The following is a 14,014-nucleotide window of genomic DNA, read 5'->3' on the forward strand; positions in this document are numbered from 1 at the left end:
GCAATCAAACGAAATGAGGGAGGCATGTCGTTTTGGATAGCAAGTGGGGATGTTCTTTTCCGCTTCGCAGGAAGGTGTGTCCATGTGTATTGCATGTGTTTATGTGTGTGTCCTGTTGGTCCCCTCTTACTCCCCCTCGTGAGCCTTCTGCAAGCGCTCATACTTTTGTTTCACCTCTTCGAGCTGCGGTGCACGAACGGACGGGTTGAGTGGTGATTGCGATCCCAGTTGAAGCGTTCCCCATACAGAGGGAATCTCCGTAAGGGTATAGCTTCCTGGAAGGAATAAATTGCCAATGCAAAACCTACCTTCTCCTTCAATCTGTCCAGGTGTAACTTCTTCTCGTGAAATTCCTCGAATACATTTTTCGTAATGACGCTCGTTTCCACTTCGCTGTACTTTTTAATGGATTCATCCTTTTTCCTTTTCAGTTCATTCACAAGTTTCTTTTTGTTACATATGGCACTCTGCGATTCGTCCAGCGCGGTCTGCTTGTCTTGCAGTATCTTCTCCAGGTAGAGGTTCTTCTCATCGTAGTGCAGCTTTTTCTGCGGTGAGGGAGCAGCGGAAAAGCAGGGTAAGGCATTCTTTGTGGCATGGTTAAATTTATCCAGCTATATTCACACGTGTACCTCTACTCAGATGTACTGATACCTCCACCCTGCACTTACCTCCGTCGATCGCTTTATTTTCTGATTGAGGTTTTCAATTTTTTTCTCCAGACAGGTGCCTTTACTCCTTAAATTTTTATACCTTATCTGTAGCTGTTCGAAGTCCACGTGAATTAAATTTTCGTCCTTCAGTTTGAATGTGTTGAAGAGAGCAACCTGTGCCCGGAGCACGCTGTTATGCTCGTACAGCTTCCGCAGAGCTAGCACGTGCTTCCGGAATGCTTCTTCCTTTCCGCTGATTTTCAGTTGGTTCATGTCTTCCCTGATGAGGTAACTTCGGGAGGGGACATTAATCGTTTATACAGGTATGTATGTTCGTGCTCATACAGGGTCAAGCGCGGTTTTAGTAGCTCCTACATTTGGAGTGCCTAATCGCTTATCACGTCTACCCCATCAGTAGCACCCTCGGGGAGGAATTCACCAAATGAATAACCCAGTTGGGCCATGCAGCATACCACAAGTTACTTTGCTTTACGATAGCCTCCTTAACGCAACGGAAAAACTCCTCCAGAAGCCCATCGGTCTCCTTCCTCATGTAGCAGTCTACCATTTTTAGACGATCCATATATTCAATCAGGGAGAGCAGAACCCCGTTATACTTATGCACATCCTCCGTTGAGTTGCTTTCAAAAATAAAATTGTCCTGGATAAAACTCAACAGTCGACGCTGTATCTGTCCGTTTTTTTCTTTTATCTGTTCATTTTCGAGAGACAGTTTTTCGTTTATTGCTTTCTCCGATTCGATCACCTCGTCGATGTTCTCTTCCGTGAGGTTTTTCGAGTACAGCCTGTGCATCATTCGGGGGAATTATCACAAATTGACACCAACTTTTGTTCACCCCGACGACTGTGCTAAGCCGGTTCACACCAACTGTTCCTACACAGATGCTTCACCAGCGACGTTAAAAATACGATTAGCCCATGAAGGGACACAAAAAAAAGTCTAGCGGAAATGCATAGAAGAAGTACAAATAAGTTTCAAACACATCGCGGTAAATGGTGAGAAAAAAAAAAAAAAATTCTCGCAAAATGGGATGTCAGACGGAAGAGATGGGCACTCCCTCTATTTTCCATCAAGCAGAGGATTTTTTTTTTTTTTTTTATTTCATCCGCCCTAAAATTAGTAGCCCATCAGAAAACCCTTTGGATTTTCCATTCTCCTACTAGGGCGGCTACTTCCACATATAGGGGTGCACATTCCATGTGACATTCCGTCGGTGTAGAATCCTTTCTCCGTCCTCCCCCCCATCCGTGTCTTCCTGCTCGCCGCGAAGAAAAAATTGTCCAAAAGGGGGGAAAAAAAAAGAGCAAGCGAATAAAAAGGTGGATCCTGCTGGGGAAAATATTCTTATCCTCCTGAATCACTTGAATATCTGGAAGGGTGTGCAAGGTACGTTCTCCCCCCAGCGCTACTTTAGCAAAACGTCCTTCGCTTCGTTGACTTTGGCCGCAATATAGGTGGAGCCTGGAGGTTGGAAAGGCAACCGGGGAAGGAAAAAAAAAAAAAAAAAAAAAAAATACATGTGTAACTATATGTAGACGTCATACCTACATAGTTGGAACGACGTGCGAATCGAAAAGGATAATTGGCGATGCACAGGTGGATCAGCTTTTCCAGCCTTTCGTTTACCAGATAGCTAAACCACCAATTATCACGTGGGCACAACACCCAGGTCGCCCCGCTTCGCCGTTCTGCCGCTCCACCGCTGCACCTGTTTACCACACTTACCCCCATTGTCCGGGTGATTCTTCAGCATCAGCTGTTTGTGGACTTCCCTAATTCTCTCCCGGTTGGTAGTCGGGTTTATGTTCAGTATTTTGTAGGCCTCCGACTTGGACATGTTTCTTTCAAAACCCCTCATGTCATTTTTTAAAAAAAGGCTCCCTAAGCTTCTGTTAAATCCAGAGGAGGGAAAGAAATTTTTACTGCCGGGATTTATCTTCTGATTTTTCAGGTAATTCATTCCCTTCTTGGCGAACAGGATGCCTCCCCCGAAGAGGAGGATCACAACGGGCCACATGTTGCGCGGAGGTGGAAAAAGCCTTTTCCGTTCGTCTGGATAGGACTACCTATAGTTAGGACTGTATGGTTTGTTCGACTGTTTAATTCTACAGTTTGTCTGGCTTCTTCGTTTTCACTATCTTTGCGCTATTTTGGCGTTGCTGTTCTTTCCTGTGTGCCTTCGTTTCGCATGCGCCAAGTGGGGCAGAAGTATCCTACGCCGCGTCGATGGTTCTACGCATTGACGTCCGTGTGAGCAAAGGGACGTCCTTCCACTGACACAATTATTTCTGCAGCGCCGCTAGCCAGGTAGGTGTTACTCTCTTCCTATACATATATACAGTTATGTATGGCTACTCACATAGCAGCATTTCAACCGCTGACCAGCAGAGTTACTCTTAGCGTGAACCATCACGGGGTGGAAGGGGCCTTTCTCCTCCCACCATCCACCGTGCGTTCGAGTGAGCATGCAAAAACGCCGGAGCGAGCAATTATCTCTGCATCCCACTGGTTGGCTAAGGTACGCATAAAATTTCCCTTCTGCAGCGGTACTGTTATATCCCCGCAGTTGTTCTTAAAAATAAATGGTTTTGGATGAACCTTCTTTGAGATTATTTTCTTGGGGATCCTTTTCTTTTTTTTTTTTTTTTTTTCTTTCCCATTTGAAGGGCAAAATTATTGTAAAAAAAAAGAGAGGTTTGCAAAAAAAAAAAAAAAAAAAAAAAAGAAAAATTAATTCGCCACGTTGTGGCTTGGCATACTAACCTTCACTGTGCCGCGACCCCCCTTGCACATCCTCAAAAGGAACAAATGAAGCAACAAAGTGAAGCCATAAAAAATATACAAAACAGTGAACAGCTACACAAAATAGGAACAGCAGGATGGAGTGGGAGGTCTTTTCATATCACGGGGTTATTACATAACTTGGGAGCGCGCTCCAACTTGGAGTCAGCATTCCGTGGCTCCCCCCCGATAAACGAAGGCGGACAAATAAAGCAACTTCAGCCAACGAGTGCGAAAGTAATCTCGTACAAAGGGGATGTATACCGCATGTTCCGTGCTCACGTTCTGTAAATCGAAAAGGGCGCAGAGCTCACTCAGCTCGTCTGATCCGATAAACTGGTCGTAGTGGTGTGTGCCCTGGGGGGGGAGGTGAAAACAGAAGAAGTTAATACAAGCAGGCAAGCAAAGTAATAAAAAAGTGTATTCTTCCCTCCTAGAAGCATTTCAATAGTTACCTTTTTCACCATCCCGGTGACATACTCAGCCAGCACAATAGAGTAAAAATAGGAGAGCAAATTCTTGTCGATCGTTGTAAAGACAACCAGAGCTTCGGGGGAACATAACTGACTAATGCACCTAACGTACTCCTCCTTCTTCCCATTAGGCACATGCTCAATCACTTCGGACGAAACGATGACGTTATATTTTTTTCCCTCCTTCTTACTCCACTCTGTTAGGTCAGTTATGTCACAGTTATAGTACCTCTGTTTTATGTGCACATCTGAGCTGTTCCATGGGGTGTTCTCTGTTTGGCTATTCTTCCAGTTCGATTCTTGATCGGATGACCTGTGGTTCATGTGTCCTGTTCTGTTGCCTATATGTGGAGGAACTTCCTCGGGGGAATGACTCATCCCTGTGTAGTCTGCCCCCTCGGCCTGCTGTCTCCTGCGTGCCACATCTATCAGCTTACTGGACACATCAATCCCGTCGATGTTTATATGAACCTTCCTCCCGGGCACGTAACTGCACCCTGAACCTCGTCCTGTTATATCACTCTTGAGAAAAAAATAGGAAAAGTTCTTCCGCATGTATTCGCATAGTATCCCTCCGCCACAACCCACATCCAGAACATTTATCGTAATGTCTTCCTTTTTTTCATTTTCCCCTTTCCCCCCTTCTTTCATTTTCTCGAAAAAAAGGAATTCATAATTCTTGCAGATAAAGTTGAACCTGTGCTTGTTATAGTCGTGAAGGCTGTAGGTGTTTGCCCCTGCAACTTTGCAAAGTACGTCACACCATGTTCGCTTGTCTTTCCGTTTATCATTCCACCATTCGCTGTGCATCTGGTCGAAGAAGGACCGTTCTCTCTCGTCGAAGGTTTTGTTCCGCTGCTGCCTGTGCAGAAATGCCTTCCCTACATGTGCAGCTTTCCCCCCACTGGGTTTAAGCCCCCCTAGTAGGTGCTGCATGTCTGGGGGGACGGAAGCTTCACCGTCTTGTTTGCTCTGCTAGTTCCTTTTACCTTTTTTCCTGCTCTATGTCAGACAATATAAGGTTCCCAAACTCACCAACTGAGGAGGCACGGAAGCTACGTTTTGACCCGTGGGCAAGTACATACAGCTCTGTCGCACATGGTATAGTAGCTTTGCGAAAAAAAAAAAACAGAAAAGATGAAGGAGGAGCACTTCCCGAGGGTTTAGTGAAGTGTTATAGGGTTACCCAAATGGGGGCCCTATCACGAAGGCTCTTTCCAAAGGAAAAGGCTATATTAAGCCGCTTCAGATGTGCCCTCCCCGTTGACACCTCCCATATGCAGGTATTCCCACTTATCCGGCGACATGACTCTTCCACCGTGCTGCTTTCCTCCAAAATGGTGCTGCACATATGTAGTGACCATACCCTTGCGTCGTTCGAGTCCGCCTGGCCGGATTAACAAAAAGGGGGGACACATCACTATGTGGTGGACTGGAACAAATGCCGTGTGCTCCACGCATAAGCCCTGCTGCACAAACAGATCCACAGAAGGAACGACTTCAAGCACACACAAAAAAAAAAATCACGAACGCACTGCCGCTAACAGTCACAATAAAATGGTTAACATTATAATTCTGTTCACCCCCCCGTTGGCTCTACCTTCAAAAGGGTTGATGCACCTCCCGCCATGTCCCCAACGTTTTATTTCCAACTCGCGCAAGTCTCCTTTGCGAAACTTTTTTACCAATTGTTCAGTGGCGCTGTTGTTGGTGCGTTTGTAGCATCTCTGCGTGGCCATCCGTGGGGATATAAAATGGGCCACTCCCAAACCGTCATCGTTTGGTAAAGCGTTTTTCGAACCGCCTTGGCGAATACCTCATATTATGTAGAGTCTTGTTCGTATTTCTGGGGAGAAAAAAAAATCCACCATAGGTGTGAATAATTGGGCGCGCTGCAAGTTGGGAAATACCCAGGAGAAAAAAAAAAAAAAAAAAAAAAAAAAAAAGGACAAAAAAGAGGACAAAAAATTGAAGAAGCTAAACAAGTTGAAACATAAAAGCGGCGAATTGACCCGCAGCTCCCACCATATTGCGAAGTTAAGGGCGATCGAATCTATAAGGCCATTTCGCAAGGAGACGCCTGGCAAGCACAATGGGGGAACCGCACAACGCAGCAGTCCTCTACGACGAGCTGTACCTCCTCTTCGATGACTACATCGTAAAAAACAGCAAGCAACCCAGCACGTACGAGTCGATCTTTCGTAAGAAGGAGTTTCTCGAGTTTGCAAAGCTCCATGGCACCACCGCAGTAGGGACTTCCCCCAAAAAATCGATAAAGAACAAAGACGAAATAATAGACGAACTTATTTACGCATTTAAGCTCTTCGCAAAGTACACAAGCACATGTGATTTTTTCTCCAAAAATGAAGAAGTAGACGACATAAACACGTCGTATTTGAAATTCCTACTCATCCCATACATACTGGGGGTTCTATGCTACGAAACCATAAGCATGGATATACGAAGCGACCGGTTGAAAGACGCAAAGTTGTACTTTGCTGAATTCATTAACGTGGTAAATTTGTATAATATAGCTCCAGTGGAAGACTACCTCCTGGATGAAGTCGGGGATGCGTCACATCCCATGAACAGGAGAAACATAAAGGTTAAAAGAGCCAAGGACGAAAAGAAGTTTCAGGACTTCTACGATGAGATGGTTAAAACGAACGTGAAGAAAGGTGCCTCTGAAAATTGTAACCACTCCAGCTTCGCTAATCACATGGAGGAGGAACAACTTAGGGAAGTGTACCTCTCCCTGATCAAGTGCAAATGCCTGCAGACGCTTAACATGCTGGACCTGATAGACACGGAGCTGGAGGTCCTGGAAATGCGCAACAGGCAACACCAAAACGGGCAGCTTACACACGATCCGAAGCAGCCAAATCATGGGCAAACCCCCCAGAGCAACCACCCAAAGGATGGCGTGAAGAAACCCTGGCTTTTCACCATTAAAAAGAACATGCCTCTTGCCGACCGGACCCAAATGAGGAACTACTACAGGGACCTCGTCTTCACCCCCGCACATAACTTACCCACCATATCGCTAGAGGAGTGTGCAAAAATCGAAATGGAGTACGCCCTCAAGGGGGAGGGAACGAAAAACGGTGCTTCGAAAAACGGTGCTGCGAAAAACGGTACTGCGAAAAACGGCACCGATGAGGAAGACGACTACGAAAAATGTTCCAACGAAAGCGAGAAGGAACTCAAGGACAGAGAGTGGGACGACTGGAAAGACATGCACCAGAAGGGAATTGGGAACAAAAACAGAAACGTTGCTTGATACGGGGAACCCTTGTATAAACTATAAACTTCGGTGTTATTGCGGCCCAGCCAGGTGTGCATCCCTCCTTGTGGTGCTGCGCCAGTGTGCGAAGCAGTCATATGCGGAGGGATGACCGAACGGACACATAAAGTAAATTACGCGAAGGTACTCAAAACCAATTGGCGAGATAATCCCCCCGCAATGTGCACAGACGCACACATGTACGTGAAGCCATATCACGCGATGGTCCTGGTTTGTACCCACATACGTTCCCCTCCATGGGTACTCTTCCACGCATTCCATAATTTACCTTCGGAGGTGCCCACCTTGTGCAAAAAAAAAAAAAAAAAAAACGCGAAACCAAATGCGAAGTAAAGCGAAAACAATTCGTCCCTCACCCGTTGCATGACCAATTCACATCGCCCTTCACATTTCACTTTTTTTTTTTTTTTTTTTCGTTGCCATACCTGCATTTCCACGAATAACTCAATTTTTTTGTTCACAAAATTGTGTATCCATTTATCCCTGCACATTGGGCGCGTGTTTATAACACACGTGTAGCTTCCCCCACGTGAGCAAGATCCCGTGAGAATCCTCCATGTTGGGAAGTCATCCCGCCTGTGCGCGCTCAAAACTGTGTGCAGAAATTGTCGTGAAAACTGCCGCCAAAACGGCGTGTTCTTATCGCTTTGCCAGTGTGGGACCCCATCACGATAACGGAAAAAAAAAAAAAAGGAGGAGGGGAACAAAGTCGAACTTCACGCCCTGAATGAGATGCGTCACCGTAAGGAGAGGCCATCTTGTGCGCGCATTTAACATGCTGTTGCTCTGCTTGTTTTTTTCCCAACGCAAGAAAACCTTAACCATATTATTTTTTTATGGAAGGCATCACGCGCCGTTATATGCGCGCAAAAAAAGGTGTCCTCAGTGCAATTCCCTTGTTACGCTGAGGGGCACGCTCTACCCCAAGGGGGAAACAAACAAACTTTAACAACGCGTAGCTCGCCAAAAGGGACGTAAAAAAAAAAAAAAAAAACCAGCAGAATATAACACTCCCCCAACGCAGCGCTGCTGGACGATTGCCCTTTTGCTAACTTAACCCCGCAAGGTAAAGCATACAGGGCTATGTGCACATACTCATGTATTTATGAGCCGTACCCCCTGCATTGCGTCACCTTCCATATGCTTGCATATGCTTCATATGTGCTCCATGTTCCCCGTTCCCATTGGCGCCTAGCAAAAAAGGGGCGATTTTTACTTAGGGCGGATTGCCTCTTTTCTTTTCCCTTTTCACCGTGAAAGGCTTCCCCAAAACAACAATTTTCATCACATTTCTTGCGCGCACGTTTTTTGTATTCCTTCCTCTTCCCCATTTGAAAACACTTCGCCTCTTTTCCCCACGAGGAGGTGAGTAGTGCTCAAGATGATGCACAGCCAACCGGCGCGTAAAAATAAAAAAATAATAAAATAAAAAAGTTAATGAAATTAAAAAATAAGTACCAAAAAATACAAAACAAAAACGAAACAAAAAAAAAAAAAAAAAAAAGAAATGCAATGCAATGAAGGAACAAATGTTCGTTCCCCCATTTTTTACGTCCCTTTTCTACTGACACGGCCCACTGTCAGTTCACACGCTTTTTTAGTATTTCCTTCAAAATAAACCCTCGCCAATAGCATAGGAAGGAAGGAAAAAAAAAAAAAAAACCTTCTTCATGCTTCTCACAATTCGACATTTCACGTGCGCGTATGCGCAAGTCCCTTCATATCCCCATTTTTTTTACCCATACGTATTTTCGCACGGGCGAATGGCCAACGGCGAAAAGTGCTTTATCTCTGTGCCTTCACTTGGGGGAGGAAAGTAACTAAAAGTACGTGACACAGTTTTGTGTCATCCTTACATATATATATGTGCCAACCTCCCCCCACACACATGCCCCGCATTTTTTTCAACCCTGCGGGGGAATGTTATTCTAGGGCGATGCTAACTATAGAGCCCTTTATTTGTTTATCCTACCCATCGTTATTTTAACCCCTGCACCGTGCATCGCGTTGAGCACAACGCGAAAGTTGTTTTACAGCCAAACTTAGACGAACGAATATAACTACCAAACGGACAATTAAGTCCAACTCATCTGTAAACTATATGTGTGAACGGATACATCCCTTCACGGAAAGGAAACACGCAAAAATGCTGCAGCGCGTTTTGATACGTGAAGCTTTTTATATGGCCCCAGTGTCTTTGTAACACTACGCCGTAGGGTTTCCTTCTTTATTATTTCGTCACTCCATCGCAACTATTCCTTTTCCCCGTTTCGTTTGTCCACCTACATGCATGCCCCCTCGCACAAAGCGAACATTTTTTATTAAACACAAAGGTGTAATGTAAAGGGGGGTAACAGACCCTTATTCGTAAGGTATTCTACTGGTGGTAACGTGTCATCTATATAATTTAGCCAACAAATGTTCCTCGCTTGAGGAGTGTGAAGAATTTTTTGTTTTGTTTTTTTTTTTTAGCTTTCTCCATTAATTTTGTAAAACCTGTTTTGTCGCCCAAGTGTATTAACCTTTGGGCGTCACCGAGGTGGTTCCTGCGAGGCTAGGTCGCTACACACACGCGTAATAGCCAACTGTGCAAATTTTTTTCATCAACGGTGTTTTTTTTTTTTTTTTTTTTTTTTTTTTTTTTTTTTTTTTCTTTTGGGGGGATGACCGCTTAAACGGATAGTATAGCGTCCACGCGTCGAAAGCTACACTGGACAAGCACGACAACTGCAGGGAAGGAAAGGCCATCCCGATGAAGTTATAAGAGGGTGGCCCTCTTCCGAAGCAGCCTTTGCCTGTACGAATTATTCGTGCGGAAGGCGTTTCCCCATAGGGTTTTTTTCCCCCTGCACACACGAATTTATCTACCTCCCCACCGCAGTAGTCGAACTAAATGACGACCACCTGCACAGCCGTCATGGAAGCGGAAGAGGTGAACTTCCAACCGATGGAGCTGGGTTCTCCTAGCAGAGAACACAACCCCACTTGTGATGGCCATAAAAAAAAACACAGTCGAAAGAGGAAGATAAAAGTGAGCAACACAAGCTTTGTTAATCTACGAGATTGGACAAGCAAAGTGCAGAAGAGGTATGAGCAGAAGCTAAAAACCTCAGAACAGGGAACGAATCAGGAAGGGAAAGTTACTCTCCCCAATGGGGAACCGGACAGTAACTACCTCTCCTCCTATTCTTCCTCCTCCTTCAAGTCAAGGTCCAGCTTAGGTAACAATATTCACTTCTCCTCCGATGAATCCAATTACGATTCGGATATCGAGCAGCGGATCTGCAGATTTTTGAAATTGGAGAATAGCGATCCAGGGAGGAAGAGAAAAAAGAAGAAAAAGGAAAATGCACTTAACAATGGAAGCGCAAATGATGTTGCGGATGGAGGTGCAGATGAATGTGTGGACGTGGGTGAGGATGTTTTCCCTGGTGAACATACCGATGTGATTACAGAGGAGCCTGCAGATATGCTGGTCGATGTGGGGAGAAACGCCCGAGCAATGAACGAAGCGACGCTTAACACGTTAGAGGGCACCACCGATATGGCAGGCACCACGATCGATGACGATCCGTCTATCAACCCAGTCAATAAACACACACACCAGGAAAAACGAGAATCAGAAGATGTGCAGGAAGGGCAGAAGGGGACTGTTCAGACGAACGACCAACAAGTGAGTAACAACACGATGGAGGAGGAAAAGGATCATCCGGAGGGGTACGAAATGAATCATAACAGTAACGATAAAATGGTGAGTGCAGATAGTGGGAACATTTCCTTCCAAGAGGATAGTACCCCCAATGGGGATGGCAAATCCGAGAATGAGCCCCAAGGTGAAAACCTTTCCCCACGTAGCAATACAAATGAGGAAGGTGTTCATGCCGAAGGGTCGCTTGAGGAAGAGCATGGAGGCACCGAGGAGGAGGCCAACATGGAAGTCATCGTGGAGGGGGGAAGTACGCCTACCCATGTAATGGAAGAAGCAAATGAGGAGGAAGAGCACAACGATGTCATTGAAGAGGAAGGGGACGAGAAGGACCAGGAGGATGATGAAGAAGAAGAATTATATGAACAAGAGGAGGAAGAAAAAGATGATCATGATGAGAAGGAACCCCTAAACGAAGCGACCTGCAAACCCGCAAAGGAATCCCCTATCGAAAAGGACTCACGGGGCGGCCCCGAGTCCAAAATGGAAAGACAACCGAAGGAAGAGACGAAGCAAAATCGCCAAAAAGGTAATAGGACCAAAGAAACGAAACGGGAGAGAGACAAACGTGCAATGCAAGTGTATACACCTTCGAACCATTCATTGAATTCGATACACATTTGTACCTGTGTAGATGGTTCCTACGTGCATGAGAGACAATTACCACTCTTGCACTATTTTTTAACTTCATGCTTATAACATCGCCCCAATGTGTCTATACCCACGAAGGTGATATCAAGGAGGAACGCTCCCCGAGGAAGATAGAAGAGAAGCAGCAGAGCCACAGAAAGGAGAATCCATACAGACCTAGACCTGATAGAGGGAGAAGAAAAAACCATTCTAATGAAAGGGAAAATCCGAACAGAGGAAATCTCGACAAAAATGGTTCAGATAATTTTCAAAAAAAAAATTCGAAAGAAAAAGAGCCCAACAGACCCAAGAAATCCATAAGCCGTAGTCGAGAAGGACCAGCGAACGGAAGAGGCAGACCAAGTTCACGTGAGAAGGAGCAACAACCCCCCTCACAGATGCACAAGGATTCAAATACCAATCAACGGTGGCCCAAACATCATGAGGAAAGAAATAAAAAAGACAATAGGCACCCCAATGGAAGGAAAAACATCCAAAATGGGGAACCTCCGCGTGCTGATAGAGAAAGGGATAACAGGAACAAGGAGGAAGGGGACAAACTGGAGAGGAGAAACAGACCAGGAGATGTGGAACGGGAAGGCGATAGTGAAAGGGGGAAAAGAAGGAACATGGAAAGGGACAGAAGTAGAGAGAGGAATCATCCAAGGGAGGTAGACAGAGATCGTCCAAGGGAGGCAGACAGAGATCATCCAAGGGAGGTAGACAGAGATCGTCCAAGGGAGGCAGACAGAGATCATCCAAGGGAGGTAGACAGAGATCGTCCAAGGGAGGTAGATAGAGATCGTCCAAGGGAGGTAGATAGAGATCGTCCAAGGGAGGTAGACAGGGATCGTCCAAGGGAGGTAGACAGGGATCGTCCAAGGGAGGTAGACAGGGATCGTCCAAGGGAGGTAGACAGGGATCGACAAAGGGAAGCAGACAGGGATAGACAAAGAGAAGCAGACAGGGATAGACAAACTTTAAGGGAACGAGACAGAGAGCGAGAAAGAGACCGAAACAGAGAGGCAGAGCGAGAAAGGGAAAGAGATCGAAATAGGGAGGCAGAAAGGGAAAGGAATAGAGAAGCTGAGCGGGATCGTGATCGTAACAGAGAAGCTGAATGGAACCGGAACAGGGAGAGACATTTTGAAAACGACAGGAACATGCCGAGAATGCCCAAGGGTGGCAACACATCACACGACCCTTTAAAAAAAAGACTTAATGGAGTGGACCCAAACGTAAGCAGGAAGAGGCCCTACTCAAACGAAAACGAAGGCAGTGGCAACCACTTGCCGAAGAAAATCCATGACGACAGTGACCAACAGGTACATATGGAAAGAGACCGTTACGTGTACAACGCAGCCGACACACCTTCGAGGAAGTATTCTGCTCAAAAAAATAAAACCAACGATAGCGAAAATTGGGAGAAGAAAATGTCCAAACTGAAGGAAAAGCTGATTAGGAAAAATATGAACAAGTGAGACCTTTTTCTTGTTCTCCTTCAATGACGATGGATGAATGAAAAAAAGGAAAGAGACAGGGGGGGGAAATGGTGATGATGATAGGCCAAGTGCCGAGCTGCCAATTTAGGTAGACAAACTTCGTCCACCTGTTATTGACCGACCCCTCTATACAGAAGATTACAACTTTTTAAAAGGCATTTCCCCGTACATATTCCACTTTGTTAATTCTAGCCAATCCAACTAGATTGGAGAAAGGGTTCCCGAAATGACATATATCGAGAACGCGACAGACGATCTGCTTGACGATAGACCTACCAACAGAGGGTTATCATTTTTATGGATCATATTATCCTCTTATTTGTTTTCTCCGTCATTCCTTTTTATGTTGCTTCGCCATTTTATTTTCCCATCCGATGTGTTCCCCTCACGTTTACTGGATTGGTACATAATTTTAAAGGCCCCAATGGAAGTTCGAGTTCGCTCAGTTGGTTTGTAGCCCCATTTTGTTGAATTAAACAAATCATAATTTCGCCTTTTTTCTTTTTCTGTTTTTTTTTTTATCCCACTTTTTTTCTTTTTAATTAAAATTGCTTCGATATGTACAAAATGGAGGACAAAAAAAAAAAAAAAAAATAATAAAATAATGGAGCATTGAAGCGCAGTGTGTATTGGAAGGTGTGCTACGTGAGCACAAAAAATGAAGCGGTACGAAGGGCTACGAAGCGGAACCAGCGAAACGCAAGTTGTACATTATAGACGCCTGGCCAAGAGGATCAACCGGTCGAATTCCCGCTCCACGTTGGGGAACAGGGGGGGGAAGGAATTTATTTCTCCCATTACGAGTACGGGACTAATTTTTCTGCGCTGAATGGGTAATTCAAGCGAAGGGGGAGAAACATGGACAAAAGGACGAATGAGAAACAAGAAGGTGATCCGGGAGGTGATCCACGACGAAATGTTACAACGTTAAGCCAAATGGCCA

General features: G+C 45.3%; 4 protein-coding genes across 4 annotated transcripts; 2 read left to right on the forward strand and 2 right to left on the reverse strand.

Moving 5' to 3' along the window:
* Positions 1–126: 126 nt before the first annotated feature.
* On the reverse strand, positions 127–2,692 carry PCOAH_00004190 (Uncharacterized protein; the record flags this gene model as incomplete). The annotated part of the gene is made up of 6 exons (XM_020057234.1): positions 127–183; positions 309–548; positions 672–945; positions 1,127–1,459; positions 2,085–2,136; positions 2,401–2,692. 6 exons carry the CDS (start codon positions 2,690–2,692, stop codon positions 127–129), a joined length of 1,248 nt encoding a protein of 415 aa, XP_019912981.1.
* Positions 2,693–3,621: 929 nt separating this feature from the next.
* PCOAH_00004200 (3-demethylubiquinone-9 3-methyltransferase-like protein) lies at positions 3,622–4,865 on the reverse strand (the record flags this gene model as incomplete). Its single annotated transcript, XM_020057235.1, has 2 exons — positions 3,622–3,813; positions 3,912–4,865. 2 exons carry the CDS (start codon positions 4,863–4,865, stop codon positions 3,622–3,624), a joined length of 1,146 nt encoding a protein of 381 aa, XP_019912961.1.
* Positions 4,866–6,021: 1,156 nt separating this feature from the next.
* On the forward strand, positions 6,022–7,209 carry PCOAH_00004210 (Uncharacterized protein; the record flags this gene model as incomplete). The annotated part of the gene is made up of 1 exon (XM_020057236.1): positions 6,022–7,209. The coding sequence occupies one exon, from the start codon at positions 6,022–6,024 to the stop codon at positions 7,207–7,209; it is 1,188 nt and encodes a 395-aa protein (XP_019912988.1).
* A 2,917-nt stretch (positions 7,210–10,126) lies between these two features.
* On the forward strand, positions 10,127–13,050 carry PCOAH_00004220 (Uncharacterized protein; the record flags this gene model as incomplete). Its single annotated transcript, XM_020057237.1, has 2 exons — positions 10,127–11,468; positions 11,669–13,050. 2 exons carry the CDS (start codon positions 10,127–10,129, stop codon positions 13,048–13,050), a joined length of 2,724 nt encoding a protein of 907 aa, XP_019912911.1.
* Positions 13,051–14,014: the final 964 nt, after the last annotated feature.

The sequence above is a fragment of the Plasmodium coatneyi genome, chromosome 3, assembly GCF_001680005.1.
Source record: "Plasmodium coatneyi strain Hackeri chromosome 3, complete sequence".
Lineage (NCBI taxonomy): Eukaryota > Apicomplexa > Aconoidasida > Haemosporida > Plasmodiidae > Plasmodium > Plasmodium coatneyi.